Source organism: Hippocampus guttulatus, chromosome 14 (genome assembly GCF_054856545.1).
Source record: "Hippocampus guttulatus isolate MCC_2025c chromosome 14, RoL_Hgut_1.0, whole genome shotgun sequence".
NCBI classification, from domain to species: Eukaryota; Metazoa; Chordata; class Actinopteri; order Syngnathiformes; family Syngnathidae; genus Hippocampus; species Hippocampus guttulatus.
In genome coordinates, this window is record NC_141274.1 from 1104799 (window position 1) to 1125502 (window position 20704).

General features: G+C 41.7%; 1 protein-coding gene across 1 annotated transcript in view; it reads left to right on the plus strand.

The window, feature by feature from the left end:
* Positions 1-20704, plus strand: part of sntg1 (syntrophin, gamma 1) — a 35668-nt gene that overhangs the window by 10680 nt on the left and 4284 nt on the right. The window contains exons 2-17 of the mRNA XM_086128313.1: positions 861-1054; positions 2296-2345; positions 5450-5584; positions 7373-7429; positions 8334-8391; positions 8490-8533; positions 9752-9793; positions 9942-10044; positions 11169-11251; positions 12224-12354; positions 13968-14097; positions 17110-17148; positions 18868-18984; positions 19267-19338; positions 19828-19980; positions 20575-20667. Of these exons, the coding sequence (XP_085984439.1) occupies positions 2319-2345; positions 5450-5584; positions 7373-7429; positions 8334-8391; positions 8490-8533; positions 9752-9793; positions 9942-10044; positions 11169-11251; positions 12224-12354; positions 13968-14097; positions 17110-17148; positions 18868-18984; positions 19267-19338; positions 19828-19980; positions 20575-20667 (1284 nt within the window). The 5' untranslated portion in view covers positions 861-1054; positions 2296-2318. The remainder of the gene's footprint in view (positions 1-860; positions 1055-2295; positions 2346-5449; positions 5585-7372; positions 7430-8333; positions 8392-8489; positions 8534-9751; positions 9794-9941; positions 10045-11168; positions 11252-12223; positions 12355-13967; positions 14098-17109; positions 17149-18867; positions 18985-19266; positions 19339-19827; positions 19981-20574; positions 20668-20704) is intronic.

A 20704-nucleotide genomic window follows, 5' to 3' on the forward strand; every position in this document is an offset into this window, starting at 1 on the left:
TGCGCACCATCTCGTGGCCCTATATAAATATCGTCAACTGTACAAAAAACAACAGCAACAACAACAAAAAACAACCAATAGTGGGACCGTGAACATGGAACCTGGTTTACTGTATATGAATGTAGGTCAGAAAACAGGATGGATGACTAAAACCAGTCACATGCTTTTGTTGCAGGATTGTTTCGTCCTAATTAAGCTTTGATAAAACTGCAAGCAATGTTTTTCCAGCGGACGAGCAAAGATGTAACCTCCATGTAAGAAAGCTTTTGAGTTGAACTTAAATACGCGATTAATATTTGCGCCCATCCCTGAGCTATTTCCTGAAGGCCATTGCTTTACATTTCAGCGTTTATCCTCCTCAGATGCTCTGCGGATCGCTCACTCCTGGTGCAGATGGGACTCAGACATATACATTTTCGAATTCTATAAAGGGTTTCTTTCTGTATAATAATCAGCAGTGGGTGATTTATCCGTAGAATGCAGCTTGGAACCAACTCGTATATTTGTGTTTATTTGATAAATTTTTTTCATGCTGTAGAGCACTAACTGTATGATGGCGGCAACACTGCGTCTCATCAGAAAGGTGGCCTGCAGCCAGCAAGGCATCCTAACAAGAGGCGCGTGTTGTTCTTACAAAATGCAAGAATATGAGCTAATTGCATATTGACGGGGTATTACAAGCATGACATTGTTCTCCAGAATGAAGCTTGTTCTCAAATCTCCTGTTTATGTGAGGAATAGCAGCCGCCAATTGCATCTGGTCCCATATCCCTTCCCCTCTCAAGTGTTTAATCAGTAACATTCACTCCCGTTTCCTCACCAGAGAATTTACTCTTTCCCGTCTCTGTTTCTTATCACAGCTCTGCGCCTGCGAGTGGCTCCGAGATGACGCCCTGAGGTACGCCCTTTCCTGCCATCCTCCCAGCCCCTGATTGCTGCGTCCATTGGGGATGCGGACAGGCCGGCTCGCAGCAGCGTGACTCTGATCCGGGATCAGCTGGATGTTCGATGGCCTGATCGCCACATGAAAACAGTTGGGGCCTTTCTAGTTGAAGTGAGTATCTCCTCCACCGGGTGCCACGGGAGCCGCCTTTTGTGTTTCACGTCTGGTCGCCGAGTCAAGTGCTGTTATGTCTGCTGAAAAGTGAGCCGGCTTCTTTTGTGCAAATGAGGCAAGGCTTAAATATGGCATCCGTGGAACCTTCTTTCTCACTGCAGTACAAAAGAAAAGCTCTTCTCTATATGGGGAAAGATGGATTGAAACATTTATTAGCACTCCTTATCCTCACCTTTTGCGATCATGAATTCTTTCTTGCTGCTTCACTCCAGAGGTTACTCATTCCGGGGAGTCAAATTTCAAAAGAAGGATAAAGTATAGACGGACTAGTAGATGTGCTAGATTTTTCACCTTATGGTTTTCATTCATAAATGAGTGTGAATGGACAAATGGCTGTGCTACAAACAAAACAAATATAATGTGGCTGTAACGAAAGTTCACCATAGCGGACTGCTCCATTTGATTAGACAATCTCTTGACGAAACAGCATGTAGCCTTTAAGATCGTGAGTGATTTGTGTCTTGAAGAGTACTTTATTACTTTTAAATATTTGAATTTAAAAAGTGTCAAAACTTTGGTAGTTATTTACAACGTTAATCTCTGAGTGCAATGTCTTGTATCAAGTGCTGCTATGTGCTTTCATCCATTCAAAAGGCAATCTTTCCCTCCATTCGTGAACAGGTGCTTCTCAATGATTTAGAATATAATAGAAAAGTTAACTGAGTCCGGTAGATCAATCCAAAAAGCGAAACGCATTGATACGTCTTTTACATATTCATTAAACACTGCGGAGGATGATATCCATCTAATTTGTAATATATGTGTATAATAATTTCTTGAGATGGGGAATTTGGAAATTTGGTGCACTGTATGCTATGATTTAATTCAATTGAACCTCTATAATGAAATGTGTTTCACTTGAAATTAAGCTACTAAAAAAAAAAAAAAAAATCCAGAATTTTTGTTCTCATTTATTGAGATACATCTGCATAATTTATAGGCATTCATATCCTTCGATATACAGTGCTGTAGATATCGCGCCTCATGTAACTGTTTTTAACAAGCTTTGCTTCTCTGCTCCTTGAAAAAGCATCTCTTGAGATTTTACATAGCATTTCCATGAAGGTCTAGTCTCTTTTGAAAGCGCTTCTTGCTGGTAAAAAAAAAGTCAGTTTAAATTGGCTGTGGGCTTTTGCTGCAGCCGCTGGATAACTCAGTTGTGTTTCTCTCCTCTGCAGAATCCCTCACTGCGCGCTAGCACATGGATTTCAAGACCTCAAATGAAGAGGTTGGTAGCATTTAATCAATCCCTGGAAATGGAAAGCATTTATTTTGTTTTCCCTTTCTGCTTTTACAAGTGGCTAATGCAGGGCATTGATTATATATCTTATTCCTGCAAAAGGTGGCCGGGGGGGCTTTCATTTACTCAACTGTGGCGTAGGCGTCTGTTCGCGGTCAGGTCTTTATTTTGGGAATAATATATAATAACAATCTTAGTGGTATTTTCTTTATTTTGGGAATAATATATAATAACAATCTTAGTGGTATTTTACAATTGATGTCATGTGAATGTGAAAAGGACTATTCACGAAAAATACAGAAAAGCAAATCCAGGCTAATTGATCAAATCCACCAAAATCACGTCACCCTACCTACTCGGCAACTCAGATCTAGTTTCATCTGGCCTGAAGTCTAGTCTACTTCCTTTCACCAAATTGCCCAGAAAGGCGCACCGCGCTGTGCCAAATTCCCAAAGATGGTAAAACTAGGCAAACTAGACTTGTCCTGGAACAAAAATCGATATATATATATATATATATAAAAATAGAGGCCTTTTGTCTTGCTACTGCATCTCGTACTAACTGCGGGCTTTTATGACTAAACATGGGAAGACCCACAAGTAACATACAATATAATAGTCAAGGCGTGCTGCCAAATTCATCATTCATGGATACAATGGGAAGTATCTGGGAAATATGGTGATGGTGCAGAAACGCATTTCTAGTAATGCTCTCCATATGCAGTTGAAGGAAGAGAGGTGGGTCAAATATAACACCCATTTTTTTCTTTTTTGCTGAGTCACTTTGGGTACTTTTGTCTGGAAGGACCAATAACCATCGTTTTGGTTTTATCAGAGTCAAGATGCAAGAAGTTACAAAACATCCAGTGCCTAATTTGGTTACAGCTCTTGCATGGGTCAGTTAGCTCTAAAGGCAAAATTGAATCCCATCAGCATGACAGTGAAAGCGAATGTCATAATTACGAATGATATGTATCTCAGAGTGGCAGCATCGACAGTGGAACAGCAAAGTACAAAGTATCGATCCCTGCGGGACCCCTTACGTAACATTATAGTACTCAGAGGTCACATTACCATGAAATACATGGTGCTCTCTCTTTGCGGAATAACATTTCAATCAGGGGCGTTCTAAGCCTTTAAAGACAAAGCGATCGAGCAGTACATTTTGATCGACAGAAACAAAGGCAGGGCAAAGGTCAGGTAATAATAATATTGATGAGCTCTCGGAGTCCAAAGCTAATAAAAGATCCTTGAGCACTTTTGTGAGGGCCATCTCAGTAGAATGATTTGCCCTGAACATGCTCGAGGCTTAATCGAGGTTGGATCTTTCATGGCTGTCTTGAAAGCTGACGGTATGCCGTATCAAAGGAGAGAAACATTAACAATAGAAAAGAAAATCCTAGGATGTGAAACGGCCCTTTAACGAGCTTCCTAGGGGGAGTTGGTCGAGCAAGCACGTTGTTTGCTTTGCTGCACGAAGGAGTTGTGCGAGTCGTTCAACGGACGCTCCCTCAAGGCGTGAGAGTGTAACCATACAATCTACCTTAGTGCTTGTATTAGTCCCATTTAACGAATGGTTTAACCAGGTTTGGGGCAGAGTGCCTTGAATCTGTTCTCAAATGAATTCCATTTTGGGAGGTAAAAAAAAAAGTGTGATATCATTCGCTGAATACGCTTAGTTGTTGGATGTGAAAAAAGAAAGACGGCTGATGCTGCTGTTGGGTCAGGATCACTCCTGTATCAAATAGTATGTATTAAATTGGCTAATATCCTTTCATTTTTGCAGATTTTTTTTGCCAGTGTGTTTTTATTTATTATTATTATTATTATTGTTATTATTATTTATTTTTTAAGTGCCAGTATAAGATGAAAAAAATTACCCAACCAAATAATCGCTCGTGCCCTGTATACTGTAAAAAAACAAACAAACAAAAAAACCCAACAAAAAAAAACAATGTTGGGTGAACTGAAAATTTCAAGGCAACAAACTGATCAAATTTTAGTTTAGTTGGCTTTTCAACACAAATTCAACTTAAATATATAATTTAAATAAAACTTATTACGGAGCAAACACCTTGCTTGCTTTGTTGTGCTAACTACGTACATTGTTGCCATAAATGTCAATAATTTACATTTGAAATTTGTTCCAACTTAGATTGATATTTTTGGGCCAAAAAATACAAGTTGCCTATTCTTCAGCATAGTAAATGTTGTTTCCATGGCGTGATAAAGGTTGAGCAACACAGCTGTTGCATGCAGTGCACGGCATGATGCGGGTGTGTGTGCCTGCTTACAGATGATGTCGTGGCTAATGATGGGATAGCGAGGCGTGCGATGAGAGGAGAGATGAGGCCAATTAGGAACAATGCGAGCCTCGGCACAGGTCACCGGCGCTCATCCTCGTGAGGCGTTCTCTGACCCTGACTGTGTCGAGCCATGTCCTCTTGTTTCCTCTCTCTCACACACTCGAACACACGTGCATCCGAGATAGGCGAAGGAAAACACACTGTCTTCCTCTGATTCCATCCGTCACCCCGCAGCTGCGAGCGGAGGCCGCGTTCCTCCGCGTTGCTCATTAGCAGTGAAAGATAACTGACCTGCAGTGGAGCTAACATATTGCACGCATGCGGCTCAGCCTTGTTAAGTGATGATGGGTGACAAACACGCTGACACGGGGTGGCTCCTTTCCTCTTAGCAGTCGTGCCAGGTGAAGGTGCCTTCTTTATTTAGACCCTTTCAAGTCAAGGGCAGACAGGCATCGTAATTAGCCGGGGAGGGGAAGCGGTGGCACCATGCAAATTGATGCAAATCAGCGTGTTTAAATGCGTGATTGGAATCACAGTCCTGCTGCTTGTGTCATGCAAGGAGGTGACAACGGCGCCTGCTCACTTTCACTGCTTCTTTAGGCCAGGAAAACTTTTTCTTTTTAGGATTGTGTGTATGTGCGTCACCAAGCAAAGGCAATAACGCTCACCGGCAAAGCCGTCTAATTTGCAATGTTCATTTCGCCACCAGCGGCCTTGCCGACATTTCATTTCATGGCCACTTAATTCAGCCCCGATGAACGATGTTATCTTTCCCAATGTTCGCAGACAAAGACTGGGATTTATTTGATGCAAGAAGGTAATGAGGAGCCGTTTAATATCCGACTGCACTTGGCTAAAGATATTCTGACCATTCAGGAGCAAGATGTCATCTGCGTGTCGGGAGAACCTTTCTATTCAAGCGTAAGTAACCGCTGACATCACTCACACGTATGCACTCAACTACTGCAAACAAACGATAATCGGAGGCTGTGTGTGTGTCTGTGTGTGTGTGTGTGTGTGTGTGTGTGTGTGTGTGCGTGCGTGCGTGTGTGTGTGTGTTGCTGATGTAGAATCGTTCCACAATAGTTGGTAAAACAATAGGGTCCAATTTATCATTGAGAACACTTCAAAGAGTGCAAGTTCAACACTAATTACATTACTGCATAGAAATAAACCGTCTTCCACATTCATTCATGGTTCATTTGCCGTTATTTTAGCAGAAGCCTAGCCTATCACATTGCCAAAACATTTCTGTATAATAAATCTCTCATTGTTTGTTATCATATATGTTAATTTATTGCTTGTGTTTGTTGAAAAACTCTTGGGGAAGAAGACCTTGAAAAAAAAATTGCATATTCAATCATAATCATCAGGAAAACAAATTACTGTACATTCATTTGATTATTCTTCAAAATTGTTGAGCTGTAGTTCGTGCCGACTAGTCCGGCTCCCTTTCACGTTGCAAAAACACGTTAGCTACCTTGAAGACTATAAATTGTACCTCGGTGTTAATATGAGTGTGGGAACTACCGTATGCAGTGCATATAGCCTACTATTGACTCATGACCACTAAAAGATAAATGGTTGCCCCTAGCAACAGTGATCAGATCACCATGAATAAGCCTTTTCATTACAATCTATCCATCAGACATGTGGTCCTGTTTTGATAAAAACAGCCACCACGGCTTTAGTCACATTGTCCTGTACTCCATTCTGCTCCATTCAATTTGTCCTTTCGCTCAGAAGGGGAAAAAAGCAAAACAAATACACAAAAAAAGCAGAAAGGCAACAATCTTTTGACGCTCGCTGAACTGAGATCTTGAGGGTTTGGATGCCATGCATGACAACGGTTTGCACTGTCAGCCTCTGTACGACTTGAGATATATATTTCCGGGAAATTCCAGTCAAAATTGGGAGTTATATGCCCTCAGTGGCATTCCACTTTAATCAGTGTGACGCTTTGCAAGATGGGATTTGTAAATCTCAAAGGAGCTGGAGGGAGCTGGCTTGTAAAGTTAAGATTCAGTGCGCCATGAGACAACTGCTCAACGGGCGCCAATAAAGTTTCCAACTGAAATAGAGATATAGCAGCAGGAAATGAAAAAAAAATATTCACTGAAATCAACACATATGTCAAAGCTGTTTATTACACAACAACACATAATTGTGAAAATATACAATGCATTTGCAGACTTAGGGTGATTTTATGATTGTATTTGTTTTTTTTACAATAGTGTTGTGTTATCGCTACTCGTGAGTGGGCTTGTGACAGATGCGCAGCAAAAGATTGGGCAAATACTGCAAATTCATGTCAGTGTCACAATGGGCTCTGACTAAAACATGAATGAGTGTAACTAACAGGTGGTGGGCAAACAAAATGTGTATCCCGTCTTTCATTTTACCCTCACATTCCATAAATCGCCATTGTGTGATATGAATGGCGTCCACATATCAGTCAGCGTCTTCTTAAAAAAAGTGGTTTTCATAATAAAACCATTATCGTACTGTCCTTGAGATACCTGTGATGAATATCGAGAGGTATCTCGATATTGAATTTGATAATGAATTTGTTCTTATCGCCCTCAACTAGAAGACAATAAAGAAAGGCAGTGAGCCGTTCAAGGCACAGATGTAATGGAACGTGAAAATGTCACTGAAGCACGACTAAATGAATATGCCATGTCTCCCTGCCGACCGCCTGTCTTCCAGGAAAGGACTGTAACAATACGGAGACAGACCATCGGAGGGTTTGGCCTCAGCATCAAGGTTATTTCTGTATTATTGTTCACTGTCGGATATGTGTCGCTTGGATTGTATGTACCGTATTTTCCGCAATAAAAGGCGCACTGGATTATGAGGCGCACCTTCAATGAATGGGCTATTTAAAAAAAAAATTTATATATTGGATGCACTGGATTATAAGGCGCAATCTACAATGCATCCACGAGATGTAGCTACGCTTCTTCCGTTCGACTTGAGAGACCGCCTCCGAAAAACGTAAATTAACATTACTTCAATGAAACAACGAAAATTGACAATTATGCATTGAAACAGAAAATCAAGCGAGGAAATCACAAAAAAAATTCTATAGCCCCCCTTGGCATTTCCTTAAGCGTAGCTCCAACAGAACGATCAGATGTCAGTAACATGTAGTAGACTGGACTGTCTCAAAAGTGTTTCTTATTTATTCCTTTGTTGTCTATTCACAAACGAGGAAATCACAAAATAATTTCTGTAGGGGGACTATAGAATTTATTTTGTGATTTCCTCGCTTGATTTTCTCTTTTGATGCATTATTTTCAATTTTCGTAGTTTCATTGAAGGAATCGTTGGGCACGGAGACGGACAAAGATGTATTTGTTGAGACTGTGAAAACCAAACAGAAAAAAACCCCCAACACCACAGCTCTCCATTTTTCGGAGCTGCAACAAAAACCTAGTTAATAAAGCAGTAACACGGTTCACTGAACAACAGCAAGTTATAACATTGTGAGCATGTCGCACTGGATTTTAAGGCGCGCTGTGAGCTTTTAAGAAAATAGAAGACTTTTCGGTGCGCCTTATAGTGCGGAAAATACGGTATGTATTAAAAGTTAAAAATGGGCTATAGGCATTTATTAATCAAAATTGATCACTTGGACTTTTTTTGACACTCATTACATGTATATCAGGGTGGTGCCGAGCATAAAATCCCTGTGGTGATATCCAAAATATCCAAAGAACAAAAAGGTAAGTTATCGTTTTTTATGGGTAAAGTTGTTTTGACCTCAGCCATATTGCTCTAAAACTACGGTTTTTGATTGTGTTTTTGTTTTCCTGTTTTCCAGCTGAACTCTCTGGGCTGCTTTTCATTGGCGATAGTATCCTCCAGGTACTCTTGGCACTAATTAGAGGCATCTCATTTGACTAACTTAATGGCACGTGGTAATGTGATTGGGTCCATCTAACTAAAAATGGGTCACTCGACAGTTGGATCAGTGAGGAAGAATGGCAGAAAGTTGCAAAGTCTTTTTTCTTGTTTTGACAAAGCACAATTAAACTCCCCTATAGTTTGAAGATTAGCAGGTAATTGTGCCCGGTAAACAACTAACTGGATTATTCTTTTAACGTAACACAATCATTCCCGATTGAAAGAAATTAGAGCGAGCAACAAGGGATCTTTGAGTATGTTAGCTTTCGAAAATCATTTTTCACATTTTGTATCTGATGGCCTTTAAGATTGATTGTCTTCTGCTTCTGCTTCTGCTTCTTAAATGGATCAAAGTTGTGGACTAGCAGCGCAAAGAGCAGACATCCTTGTGGGGACCCTAAATTCAGTGTGATGGCCCTGGTCGATTTCAAATTGGAATTGCTAAAAGGCTAACAGTTGACATGCTAACACAGCAAGGTTGCAATCTGGATAAATAATTTATATCATGCAGAGTAGTCGGGTACTATTTGAAATGAAAATGTATAAAATGCTAACAGTATAGCAAAATAAAGACAGACCGATAAAGATAATTCTTTTATCATGTAAGTGGGGAGGTACTATTTCAAATGAGGACTGATAAATTCTAACATGCAACACAAGTAAAAAGAAAGGGAAAAACATTTCTTCGCTGCTATTTCAATATACTCAACACACAGACATTTGACATGCTAACACATAACAAGAGAGCAACCTGCCTCGAAAAGGCTCAAAGGCAGATTGATCAAGGCATGCCTTGTATTTGGGTACTATTTCAAACATGAATTGATCAAATGCTACCATGCTAACAATTGGTTTTAGCGAGACAGCAAGCTGAGTACTAGTTCAAATGCAATATTCCAGCCCATAATAATATCAATCTTAATAGCAATAATGTTGACGTAACGTCCCATTACCATTTGTCGAAATAGAAAGGCTCTCCATGCTGGTGATACATCATTTAGCTGCTATAAAAAAAACATTTCATAGTGAAGGTTGTACATTTCCTACTCGTAATTTCCGCTGCAGGTATTCTATAAAAGACATTTTAGTGGCTTCATTCATCATTTTTTGCGGTGTTATGATGCCAGCAACAGTACAATCCCGAATGTATTTACACTTCCACGCCACTGTTGCTTGCAGATAAATGGAATCAACGTGAGAAGCTATCGCCACGAGGAAGTGGTAAGCTGTCAGCTCCTATCTGCATTTACCTTACGCATGAGCTAAACATCAGGTTTTTGTTTTTTAAAATATTATTTCAGCTTTTATCATGATGTTCATGGGAAACCCCTCCGACAGCGTGAATAAAAACGTCACCCATATGTTGCAGGTTCAGGTGTTGAGGAATGCTGGTGAAGAAGTGACTCTCACGGTCTCTTTCCTCAAGAAGACCCCGGCCTTCCTTAAACTGCCTCTGAGTGAGGATTGTATGTGTAAGTCTTTAAATAATCATCATTATAATAATAACTAGGATCGAGAATTTCTAAGAAGTTAACCATTCTAATTCAATACATTCAGACATATTTTTGGATTTATTTTTAAAAAGTTTGGGCGGTCCAGTGGTTAGCGCGTCAACCTCACCGTGCAGAGGTCACGGGCTCCGGCCTCCCTGTGTGGAGTTTGCATGTTCTCCCTGTGCCTACGTGGGTTTTCTCCGGGTACTCCGGTTTCCTCTCACGTTCCAAAAACATGCATGGCAGGCTGATTGAACACTCTAAATTGTCCCTAGGTGTGAGTGTGCGCACGGATGGTTGTTCGTCTCTGTGTGCCCTGCGATTGGCTGGCAACCAGTTCAGGGTGTCCCCCGCCTCCTGCCCGAAGACAGCTCGGACCTATTCCAGCACACCCCGCTAGCCTTGTGAGGATAAAGCGGATCAGGAAATGGATAGATGGATGGATGGATGCGTGCATATTGCAATATTGTATAACAAAAATCCTGGACAGAGACGTGGGGGATAAATTGTTGTTGTCCTCACCACTTTTTCAATGATGTCATCATTGTATGGGAAAACAACTACCTATGATAGATTTGAAGAAAAAAAAAGTTCCAAGAACTGGAAAAACTAAGGTGCAGGTCAACCAACAAAGAAACCTGGAGGAGGCCACCCACATTTGGTCAGTGTCAAGTAAAAAGCATAGATATTCAATTTTGGTATGTTCCTTTCTGAATGCACAAGTAAAAAAATGTGTTATTTTCAGACAAAAACGGAGAACCTGAAATTTCGATACACATTTCATTGAGCTGCAGCGTAATATACCGGTTTGTCTGTTGCGGATCAAAACGTCAAAAAGACACATTTGGCAACAGGCGAGTAATGTTTGAAATGTGAAGTAAAGGAAATGACACTGCTCATTGTGGTGCACTTGATTTGCTCTTGCGCTGGAAAGTCTCAGCCTGTCATCAGACATGAGAGCCTTTACAAAAGCCTTTCATAAGCGTATATAGGCCAGGTTGACTGGCCGCTCGCCTCCATACAAATCGGCGCAGAGAAAAAAGTTTTTGTTCATGGCATTGTGTGTTTATTGCCCCCCCCCCCCCCCCCCCCCCATCTTGCAGGCATCCCCAGTGACCAGAGCAGTGGCACCTCATCTCCTTTGTGTGATAGCGGCCTCCACTTGAACTACCATCCAAATAACACGGTACTTGTCTGTCTTGATCTGCAACCTCCTTGCAGGTATCAATCCAGCCCGGTAGCAGGCAAGGGAAGTTTATCTATAAAGCCCATTTCATGCATACAGGATTAGAGGATTCAATGTCATTGTCAAAGTTTGGTAAAATGAGGGAATAAAACATTTCCTTAGTCATATTCCAAAATGGATTGAATACATTATTTCCCTTAAACCACATAATTTCCCATAATTAAAACGTATCAATGGTATAAATGAGTTATTTGTCTTTCTAAATCCATTTGAAAAATTGACAAAAACATTCAAATGTTGTGTTAGTAGTCAATTACGATAGAAAGATCACAAATGTTTTCAAATCGATCCAAAATTAAAAAAAAAAAAATCTTCCATGGGTATTATTAAAAATAACCCAACATGGGTTAAAAATAACCCAAAATGATTTTTATCTCAGCATAACTTTATCCAAAATGGCTTTTTAACCCAGCAGTTGTAAGGGTGTATGTTGCAGCGTATTTTAAAATTGTTTCAATATTCAATATTCCACACGCTGCTCTACCATGACCAAGTGCAAAAAGTAATTAAATTGTTGTGGTTTTTTTTTTTTAAAGCAACAAACTATCTGCTATCGGTACATGTATGTATTCATCCCCTTCCATTTTTTTGGCACATTTTGTTATATACAGTATGTTACAACAATATTCACACTGGATTACATTTAAATTGTCTTAAAAATTCTCCATATAATGCCCCATGATGACAAAGTAAGAATTTTGTTTTTTTTTCTCATGAATTCATCAAACGTACATAACTCGAATATCACATGATGTATACACCTCCCGAACGAGTGAAAATAAGGGCTCAGTTCTCATGCCAAACGCCGATGATGATGATGACTCAAAGAAGACGATTTATTTTGCAACAAACACATAGCAAAATGTTGCCAAATAATCTCCTGTGCTTTGTTTTGGCGCTCGTCCCTCGCAGGACACGCTGTCCTGCTCGTCGTGGCCCACTTCCCCGGGCCTCCGCTGGGAGAAAAGATGGGTGGACCTGCGCCTTCTACCGTTGCTGCACTCTCGCCTCTCCCAGCACATGCCAGGCTCTGATGTGTGCAGGTGGGCCGCGGGGCGTTCACTCTGGTCTGCTTTGCACGTGTTACTGTATGTGCCTTTAAACAGCGAGCTAATGTCACATCGGCCGTGACCATCTGCTGTTGGAGGGATGTATTAAACGCAGGCTGCTTGATTTATGAATCCATTAAGCTGTCCTTGGATACACTTCCGTCAGTGCTACGCTGCAGCGGGAATGTGTATTGACTCTGAATGGAGCCCACTTGTTTGTTTGAAATACTAAATATACTGTGTAGTAAGCATTCTGCAGGCATGGTTAGATTTTAATAAACATGAAGAAGGAGGATCACACTGACAGAGAAGTGCTGGGGATGAGTTAAGATGTTAGGCGATAGCAAAGCCTTGATTTCATTATCTGTGCAAACACTTTTTGGTAAGGCGCTCGGATGTCTGGCGTTTTAAAAAAAGATTTACTTATGTATTTATTTTATGAATGCGACTTGAAAAGGTGTTGCGTGGGTTGCCAAGTTCCAGAGGCCGAGCAAGTGTTAGCGCTCGGGCTGTGTACAAATTGATGACTCAAAGCGAGTTGCAAATTGTCCACTGAAAATGAATCAGAGTTTTTGGATTTGAGTCAGAACAGGTCGTAGCACGGCGCGCTTGATTTGTCACAGAGACTGACTGGCACTCAAGCCTTAGTGTGACGTATGTACGTAGCGGGTGCACGTGCATGAAAGCACCGTGTTCAAACACGACGCCCAAAAGCATTTGCTTGTGTATGAAAATATTTGGCCAGCTAAAGGGATTAAATTCAACTGTTAATCAAGCAGTCAGTCAATAACGCCTAGCTAGGCAGTGTATCAATATCTTTGTTACTGTGCTGTTGGCCCCTAACACTGTCACAGCATCATACAAAGTGATCAGAGATGACGGGTTAGCTTAGCACTTGCTAGCTGGTACGACACCAAACAGAGGGATTTACTGGACCAAAGCAAGAAAAATACCGTGGAGTCTATCATTGGCCAGGGTTACAACAAGGGATCCTGCAAGTTGAAGGAAGATATTTTAAACCAAAAAGGAAAAGTATTCTGATATCCAATGTTGGTATAAAACATGATTCTTATCAGCGTTCACTTGAAAAGTTACACCAAGGGCAACGGTTACATCAATTGACACCAGTCAGAAATCGATTCGGAAAGCGATGTTTGAAACTTACCTGAAGGGATCGAGGTGTTTGAAGAGTTGGAGGAAGAGGAGCTTGTCGGCAAGGTGTATGTTGGACCAAACATGTACGAGCCAGATGCTCAGGATGCGGAAAATGTTGTGCCCGAATCCGGGCACAACATTGGAGTGGAGACAATATAGGCTGCAATTATTAGCCTTGCACTATTGTTTGCAATTCCATGCTGTGCCGTGTTATAAATTGCGCACAATCGGATTATCTACTTCGTCCATGTATTCCCGCTAACACTGAGAGCACACGTCATAGTAGGTTGGTGTCGTGCATTGTCATTGCTAAGGTACTTCTGTTGCGTTGTCGGCCACTCCGCGCATTATATCGGCAGTATTGCAAAAATAAAACGGCACTGGATCGTTTCATAGGCGTGCGTCCAGTTTTATCCTGTGTCACCTTTCCTGTTTTTTTTCTCCTTCCCAAGGAAAAATGCTTTCCAGGTTGTGGCCGTGGACGGGGTGTGCAGCGGTGTCCTCCAGTTCCCCTCGGATGAGGACCGCTTGGACTGGCTTCAGGCTGTCGGAGGCAACATCTCTGCTCTCACTAAGCACAACGTGAGCTTCCTGGCCTTTTCTCCTCCTTTCCCAGTGAGACCGGCAACGGTGCAAATGTCAGCACATAAAATAGATTCATATTCATGTCGGCGTCGCATGACGACGGCACAAAATGAATAGCGTATTTCTTCTCGTGGGGAGGGCTCTGACACAAATGGTTGAGCTGCAGCAGTGGCAACAACTAGAGACGTGTGATTATTGCGAGTCTGCGTGTGTGCGCACGTGCGTGTGTGTGTGTGTTGGGTCCAGTGGGTAAATAACTGAGCCTTGCTTAATTGGAGTGGATGCGGCACAAACGGGGATGACTCACCAAACAAACGAGCGCTCCTGTGGCCTTTTGCAAGTCAAAAAGGTGCACAGTGAGTGCAGCACCAGCACGGACAACACCGTCCGCTAATGGAGTCCATTAGAGGAAGACGACATTTTGTACTCACACTGTAACCCTTTCATTAAAAGAGGTAAGACGATGTCACCATGACGACACAAGAGTTGTCCTCCAGCTGTCATTGATTGTTGTACCTGAGCCATGTTGATTTTCAACCCGATCTGAATAATGGGGTAGTTTTGGTCTGGATCAAAGGAAGGACTCTATTGATTATGATCAATAGCATTGATTCTGACTGGTATCAATCGGGACTGGTGTCAATCGATCAGGCGATTTTCTTTCAAGATCCAAGGAAGGAGCCTATTTTTTTTGAGTAACATCAATGATTCTGACTGATAATCAACCACGCAAGTTGATTTGATGCATTTGAAAGGGAAAACCTTGTTTGGTTTGAGTGATAGCTCACTACCGCAGTCGTTTTGTTCCATATTAAGGGAAGAGCCCTCTTGACTTTGAATGACATTTCACCACCAGGGTAGTTTTGGTTTGGACCCAAGGAGGAACTCTGCTGGTTTTGAGTAGCATTTTGAATGGAATATGAGTGTCAGGTTCCCTTTTTTTCCTTATCAAAGAATGAACCATTGATTTTGAATGAAATCCGACTATCAAGTTACATTTGAGCTGTACCAAAGGAACGATCTCATTGATTTTTATGCATATGCGACCACCACGCCGGTGCTTTTGTTCTGAATGCCTCGGTAGTGGGTCGTGATCCAATGAATACAGGTGCGTGGTCGCCTATTACAATAAAATAATTAACTTTTTACGACCACCTCCCTTCCTTTTTGCATTCACAATAAAAATGATCATAGATTATGGGAGGGGGATGGGGGTTGTGTCATCTGCACCTGCATGAAAATTAAAACATCACACAGAAGAAACCTTTGCACTGATGTATGGTCGACATCACGGCATGAATTAAAGGGCAACGGTAAGAGCAGTGGAGAGGCAAGTGGGTGTCCCCGTGCTACAATGATAGCAATTTGCACGAGGGTGCGCATTAAATAAGTGTAGGAGGAGATAATAGCAGCAGCTGAATGCCATTGAAAAAAAAAAAAACGTGCCGAACTGCTGCCTTTATGAGAGTGGAATACTGTTCTCCACTGTGGATTCAAAGTGGTGTGTTATAAAATAAGACTAGGACATGATTTGTCTGCACCTTTAAACGTGAAAGCGTATACAGTATTACCGTCTATTTTTGAAAAATGCAATTATACGGCATGTAGTAGCTTGTCGTTTTCTAACTGCTGCCTTTATGAAAGTGGAATACTGTACTCCACTGTGGATTCAAAGTGGTGTGTTATAAAATAAGACTAGGACATGATGAACTCACTTGTATTCTTTGGCATTCGACTCAGCATGACTTAGATTTGTTCTTGGTTTTACTGTTTGGTGCTTTCTACCGCCTTTATTACCGATTTGTTTTACTGTTTATTGTATATGTTAAATTGCTCCATGTACACTACTTTGTATGCAGTGATGTCTGTATGAAAGGGCTCTATAAATACAGTTGACTTGACTTGACTTGACTTGACTTGTTAGCACCTTTAAACGTGAAAGCATATATTAGCGTCTATTTTTAAAAAATGCAACTATACGACATATCAGCTTGTCATTTTCCAAAGTACATTAAGTACATTTTTACTCGAAAATTCTACGCGATACCTCAAAATGGCATTTTTTTTCAGAGTAATTTTTGATTTGCAACAACAACCAAGTAACAGATTTTTCCTGTTACGAAAACGTAATTTGAGCCTCAGAGGGTTAAACAATATCAAGAAACCACACGTATATACTGTCAATGTACCATTGGAGATGGATGAAAGGAGGTATGATACTGAACATTGTTGTTTTTTAAAATCTAAAATAATTACACATTAGCATCTAACACCAGCAAGTTTCTCTAACTTGATCCGATTTGGTACAGATGCTAGCATGAGCATTAGAGTTAATAAAGTTCATTCCACCTCCTGTTTTTTTTTTTAAATCATCATTACACTTTTGATTGGTTTGTTAGCATTAGCATTATACTTAAGCTAATTAGATCTGAGCTGGTACAGTATATGCAATACCCTTTTACTAACGTAACTGCCAGTAAAACAGCTACCATTAGTATGAGCTTAACACATCTGTTAATTAATTTCACTTCTACAACATTCCTAGAAAATCACAATGGCCCATCATTGGTGATTGATTTTTCGAAGACTCCCTTCAGCCTACCAATGTGGTCTTTGGAATCTTGCGCCCATGGGTACCATGTTGGGGACCCTCGGCTAAAGTGTCACTGGATGTGTTTCATTTTGCTTGACGTAACACACTAAATCATATCACTTTAGTTAGCTGGTGCCAGCAGCTACCTTTTATTACTATTACAGTACTCTATTACAGCTAACACACCCTCAAGTTAGCACAAGATGCTAACGTCTCGCTAACCAGCCCATCTGCACTCAGCACAAGCAGCTATCATTAGCATTACACTTCCATTAAATGAATCAATTCAGTCATCTTTAGTTGTCACACTTCCATCCCTGCAGCCCTTCTGCGATGACACACACACAAAAAAAAAAAACATGCTGAGCTGAAGCCTCTTGAGATTTAGCTTTTAATGACGCATTTATTTTCTACAGGTGAAGAAGATCAACCGGAATTTTCCAGTCAACCAGCAGGTAAAAAATGAAATTTTCTGAATGTATTTCATATTTAAAAGTGTGAGCAGGTCAGCCACTCAGAGAATGGACACACTTCACTGGCACCAAACCATTGCATTACAAACTAAATTTTTTGCATCATAACCCAGGGAGGGGAAAAAACAAACAAAAAAAGCTTGATTGCCTTCAGTCAGTCTAGTCTCGCCTGTGCTGTCTGCTTTCAATAACATGGATCTACATGACACAAATGAAACAGTCATCCATCAAACGGACGACAGTAGCAACATGTGAGATTGATGGCCACAGAGAAATATTTGATGCCATCAAAGTGTCCTTTTTCTAAGATTTCTACTTGTCACGGTCTGTCTGTTCAACATCCCCGGGAGTCCCCAGCAACCCCCCTTTGTCATCTCTTGGTGACTGTCATGGCCCTGACTGCATTTTTGCTCCATTTGTATTTGAACTTTGAGTCAACTTCTCAAAAATCTGATTTACAATATATAGTAATCCTCTGCATATTCACAATTCCCATATTGGTGGGAGTTTTTTCCTGCGGAACCTGCGTCTAGCAATTCCCCCAATCAATGGGAAAGTTACACAACAACAAGGAAGTATGTCGTGTGATACATCTCAAATAAGAGTGTTAGATGAGGCCTCATTAGCATACATGATGAGATGGCTGACGGTAGGAAAAGTAACTTCAGCTAGGCCATTGTATCACTGTGACCTTTTCTGTTGTTCTGGCCACCCCTATCTGTGGCTCTTTGGCACACGAGTTGAATCCAGTTAAGACCGTGGAGTCACACACCATGACATGGGCGAGGCAAAGTCGCCCCCTGTGTGGGTCTAACTGGTGATGGTGGGAAGGGGGTGGAGGGTGCTTGCCTCTGAGTTGTGTTCATATATTATTCCACTGGAATTATATTAGGTCTCAGAATGGAATTTTCTGACGTGTGTGCATAAAATAGCATGAGCCTGGTGTTTTACTTGGACGGTTTCACTGGCTCTCCTCGGCCACATCCAGAGCGAGAGTGTAGAAAACAAAAACGGCAAAAATCCATCCATCCGTATTCTGATCCGCTTTGTCCTCACAAGGGTTGCGGGGCGTGCCGGAGCCTATCCCAGCTGTCTTCGGGCAGTAGTTGAACCGGTTGCCAGCCAATCATAAGGCACACATAGACGAACAACCAACTACACTCACACTCATTAATTCATTCTCATTATATTAATCTGATGCATTGATTATTATTGTTATTATTATTATTCCCGACGATTGGCTGGCAACCAATTCAGAGTGTGTCCCGCCTACTGTCCGAAGACAGCTGGGATAGCCACCAGCACGCCCGTCACCCTCGTGACGATAAACGGATTAGAAAATGGATGGATGTGTTCTTAATTTTTTTTAATCACTGTATTATTGTTCTTATTATTTATGTTAGAAAAGTGAGCATTACAGATGAAATCGTGGCAGACAACACCCAACAATAAAAACATACCAGAATCTGAAAAGAGAAGGAAAATATCGAAGCTTGGGTTGTAATTGGAAATTAAGAGAGTCTTCGCCACAGGTGTGCCCTTAAACATTTTTTTTCAAAATCGAATAATCTGTCAGCCATTTGTTTTAAAGGTGCAATGTTTTGCACTGTTGGCATGACACCCGCACCCCTCTTTAACAGCATCTTACTGTTCATGATTTTTCTGTGATAAACGTCACATTTCCTTCCACGAACGGCGCAGATCATCTACATGGGCTGGGCCGACGAGAAGGAGCAGGACTGCGTCCAGGACCGAATGTACTCACCAAAGTTCCTTGCTTTGAGGGGTTCCTCTCTCTTCAAGTTTTCCGCTCCCCCGGTAGGATATTTTTTTTTCCGGTTATTATCGTATACGTTCTTAAAGAGGAGGCCACCCACCTTTTTGTGTAAAATGATCATGACGAGCACAGTAATAGAAATGCAGGAAAGACCGATGTAAATGGAATATTTTAATGTATGCGGATGGCGGAATGGAGTAGGAGGCCTTGAGACAAGCTGCTGTATTATTTCAGATTCTTCATGATGAAGGAACCTTGAAGAGGCAACGGTCTTCAACAAACATTCATTTTTCTCATCTCATTCATTTGTCTTCCATTTACAGGTGACAACATGGGACTGGACAAGAGCAGAGAAAAGTTTTACCGTTTATGAAATTATGTGCAAGACTTTAAAGGTACGTCAACAAAGCAACCTCTTATGCTAAAGTAAAACACTCTTTCACCCCGCCCCCCACAAAAAAACAAAAAAAAATGACCGCTAGTTCCCCATTCCTGTTCTACAATTTTAGAAGTGTCCAGCTGTTTCTGATACAACGCCTCCCTTGGTGTGCAACAGTAATTGCACTTTAAAATCACACCAACTATCCTGCCTGTTTAAGAGCTCTCCCTAATCCTACACACTTGATTCAATTGATCATGATCGTTTTAGGCTTCTACGGCGCTTGCTGATGAGCTGATGGTTTGAATCACGTGTGTTGAAGTAGAGGGAGATCTAAAACAGGCAGGATATGAGTCTCGAGGAACTGGAGCTACCTACCCCTGTCATAGGTGGTCAAATAACAACAGTTTTCATGATGTCAGAGGTTTTTGAGCTTGAGGCGGCGGTGGCACAGCTAATGTTGTGCTAGCTAACAACGCGCCCTACGTTCGCTCTGTGTGATCAGGACAACGAGCTGGTGGACAAGAGGAGGCACTGCTTCAGCGTGCAGACGGAAACTGGCGAGGACATCTTCTTTAGCGTGGAGCTGCAGTCCGAGCTGCTCGTTTGGGAAAAGGCCTTTCAGATGGCCACTTACCTGGAAGTGGAGCGGATACAGGTCGCCAAGATTGATGATGCGACAGGCAGAGAGAGAGAGAGAGGGAGAGAGAGAGAGAGAGAGAGAGAGAGAGAGAGAGAGAGAGAGAGAGTGAAAGAGAGAGAGAGAGCATGTGCATGTGGCCAAAGTTGATGATGCTACAGAGAGAGAGAGAGAGAGAGCAGATACATGTGCATGTGGCCAAAGTTGATGATGCTACACAGAGAAAGAGCGAGAGTAAAAGAGAGAGAGGGAGGGAGAGAGAGAAAAAGAGTGAGAGAGACAGAGCCAGAAAGAGAGAGAGAGAGCGAGAGAGAGAGTGAGTGGATACATATGCATATAATGCTACAGAGAGAAAGAGAAAGAGAGAGAGAGACAGAGTGAGAGAGAATGCGAGTGGCCAAGATTGCAAGTGGCCAAGATTGATGGTGCTACAGGCAGAGAGAGGGAGAGCGATACAGCAAGAGAGGTGGGGGGGGGGGGGGGGGGAAGAGAGAGAATGAGAGAGAGATAGTGGATACAGGTGGCCAAGATTGTTGATGCTGCAGTGAGAGAGAGAGAAAGAGAGAAATAATCACTTTAGCTGCTAAACTCACTGTTTGTTCTTCTTTACAGTGTAAAACATATGCCTGCATCATGGAGAGCCACCTGATGGGACTAACCGTGGACTTCAGCATGGGCTTTGTGTGCTTTGACGCCGCTTCCAAGGTGAGTGAGTGTCAGGTGCTCGCATTGGCAATTTCCA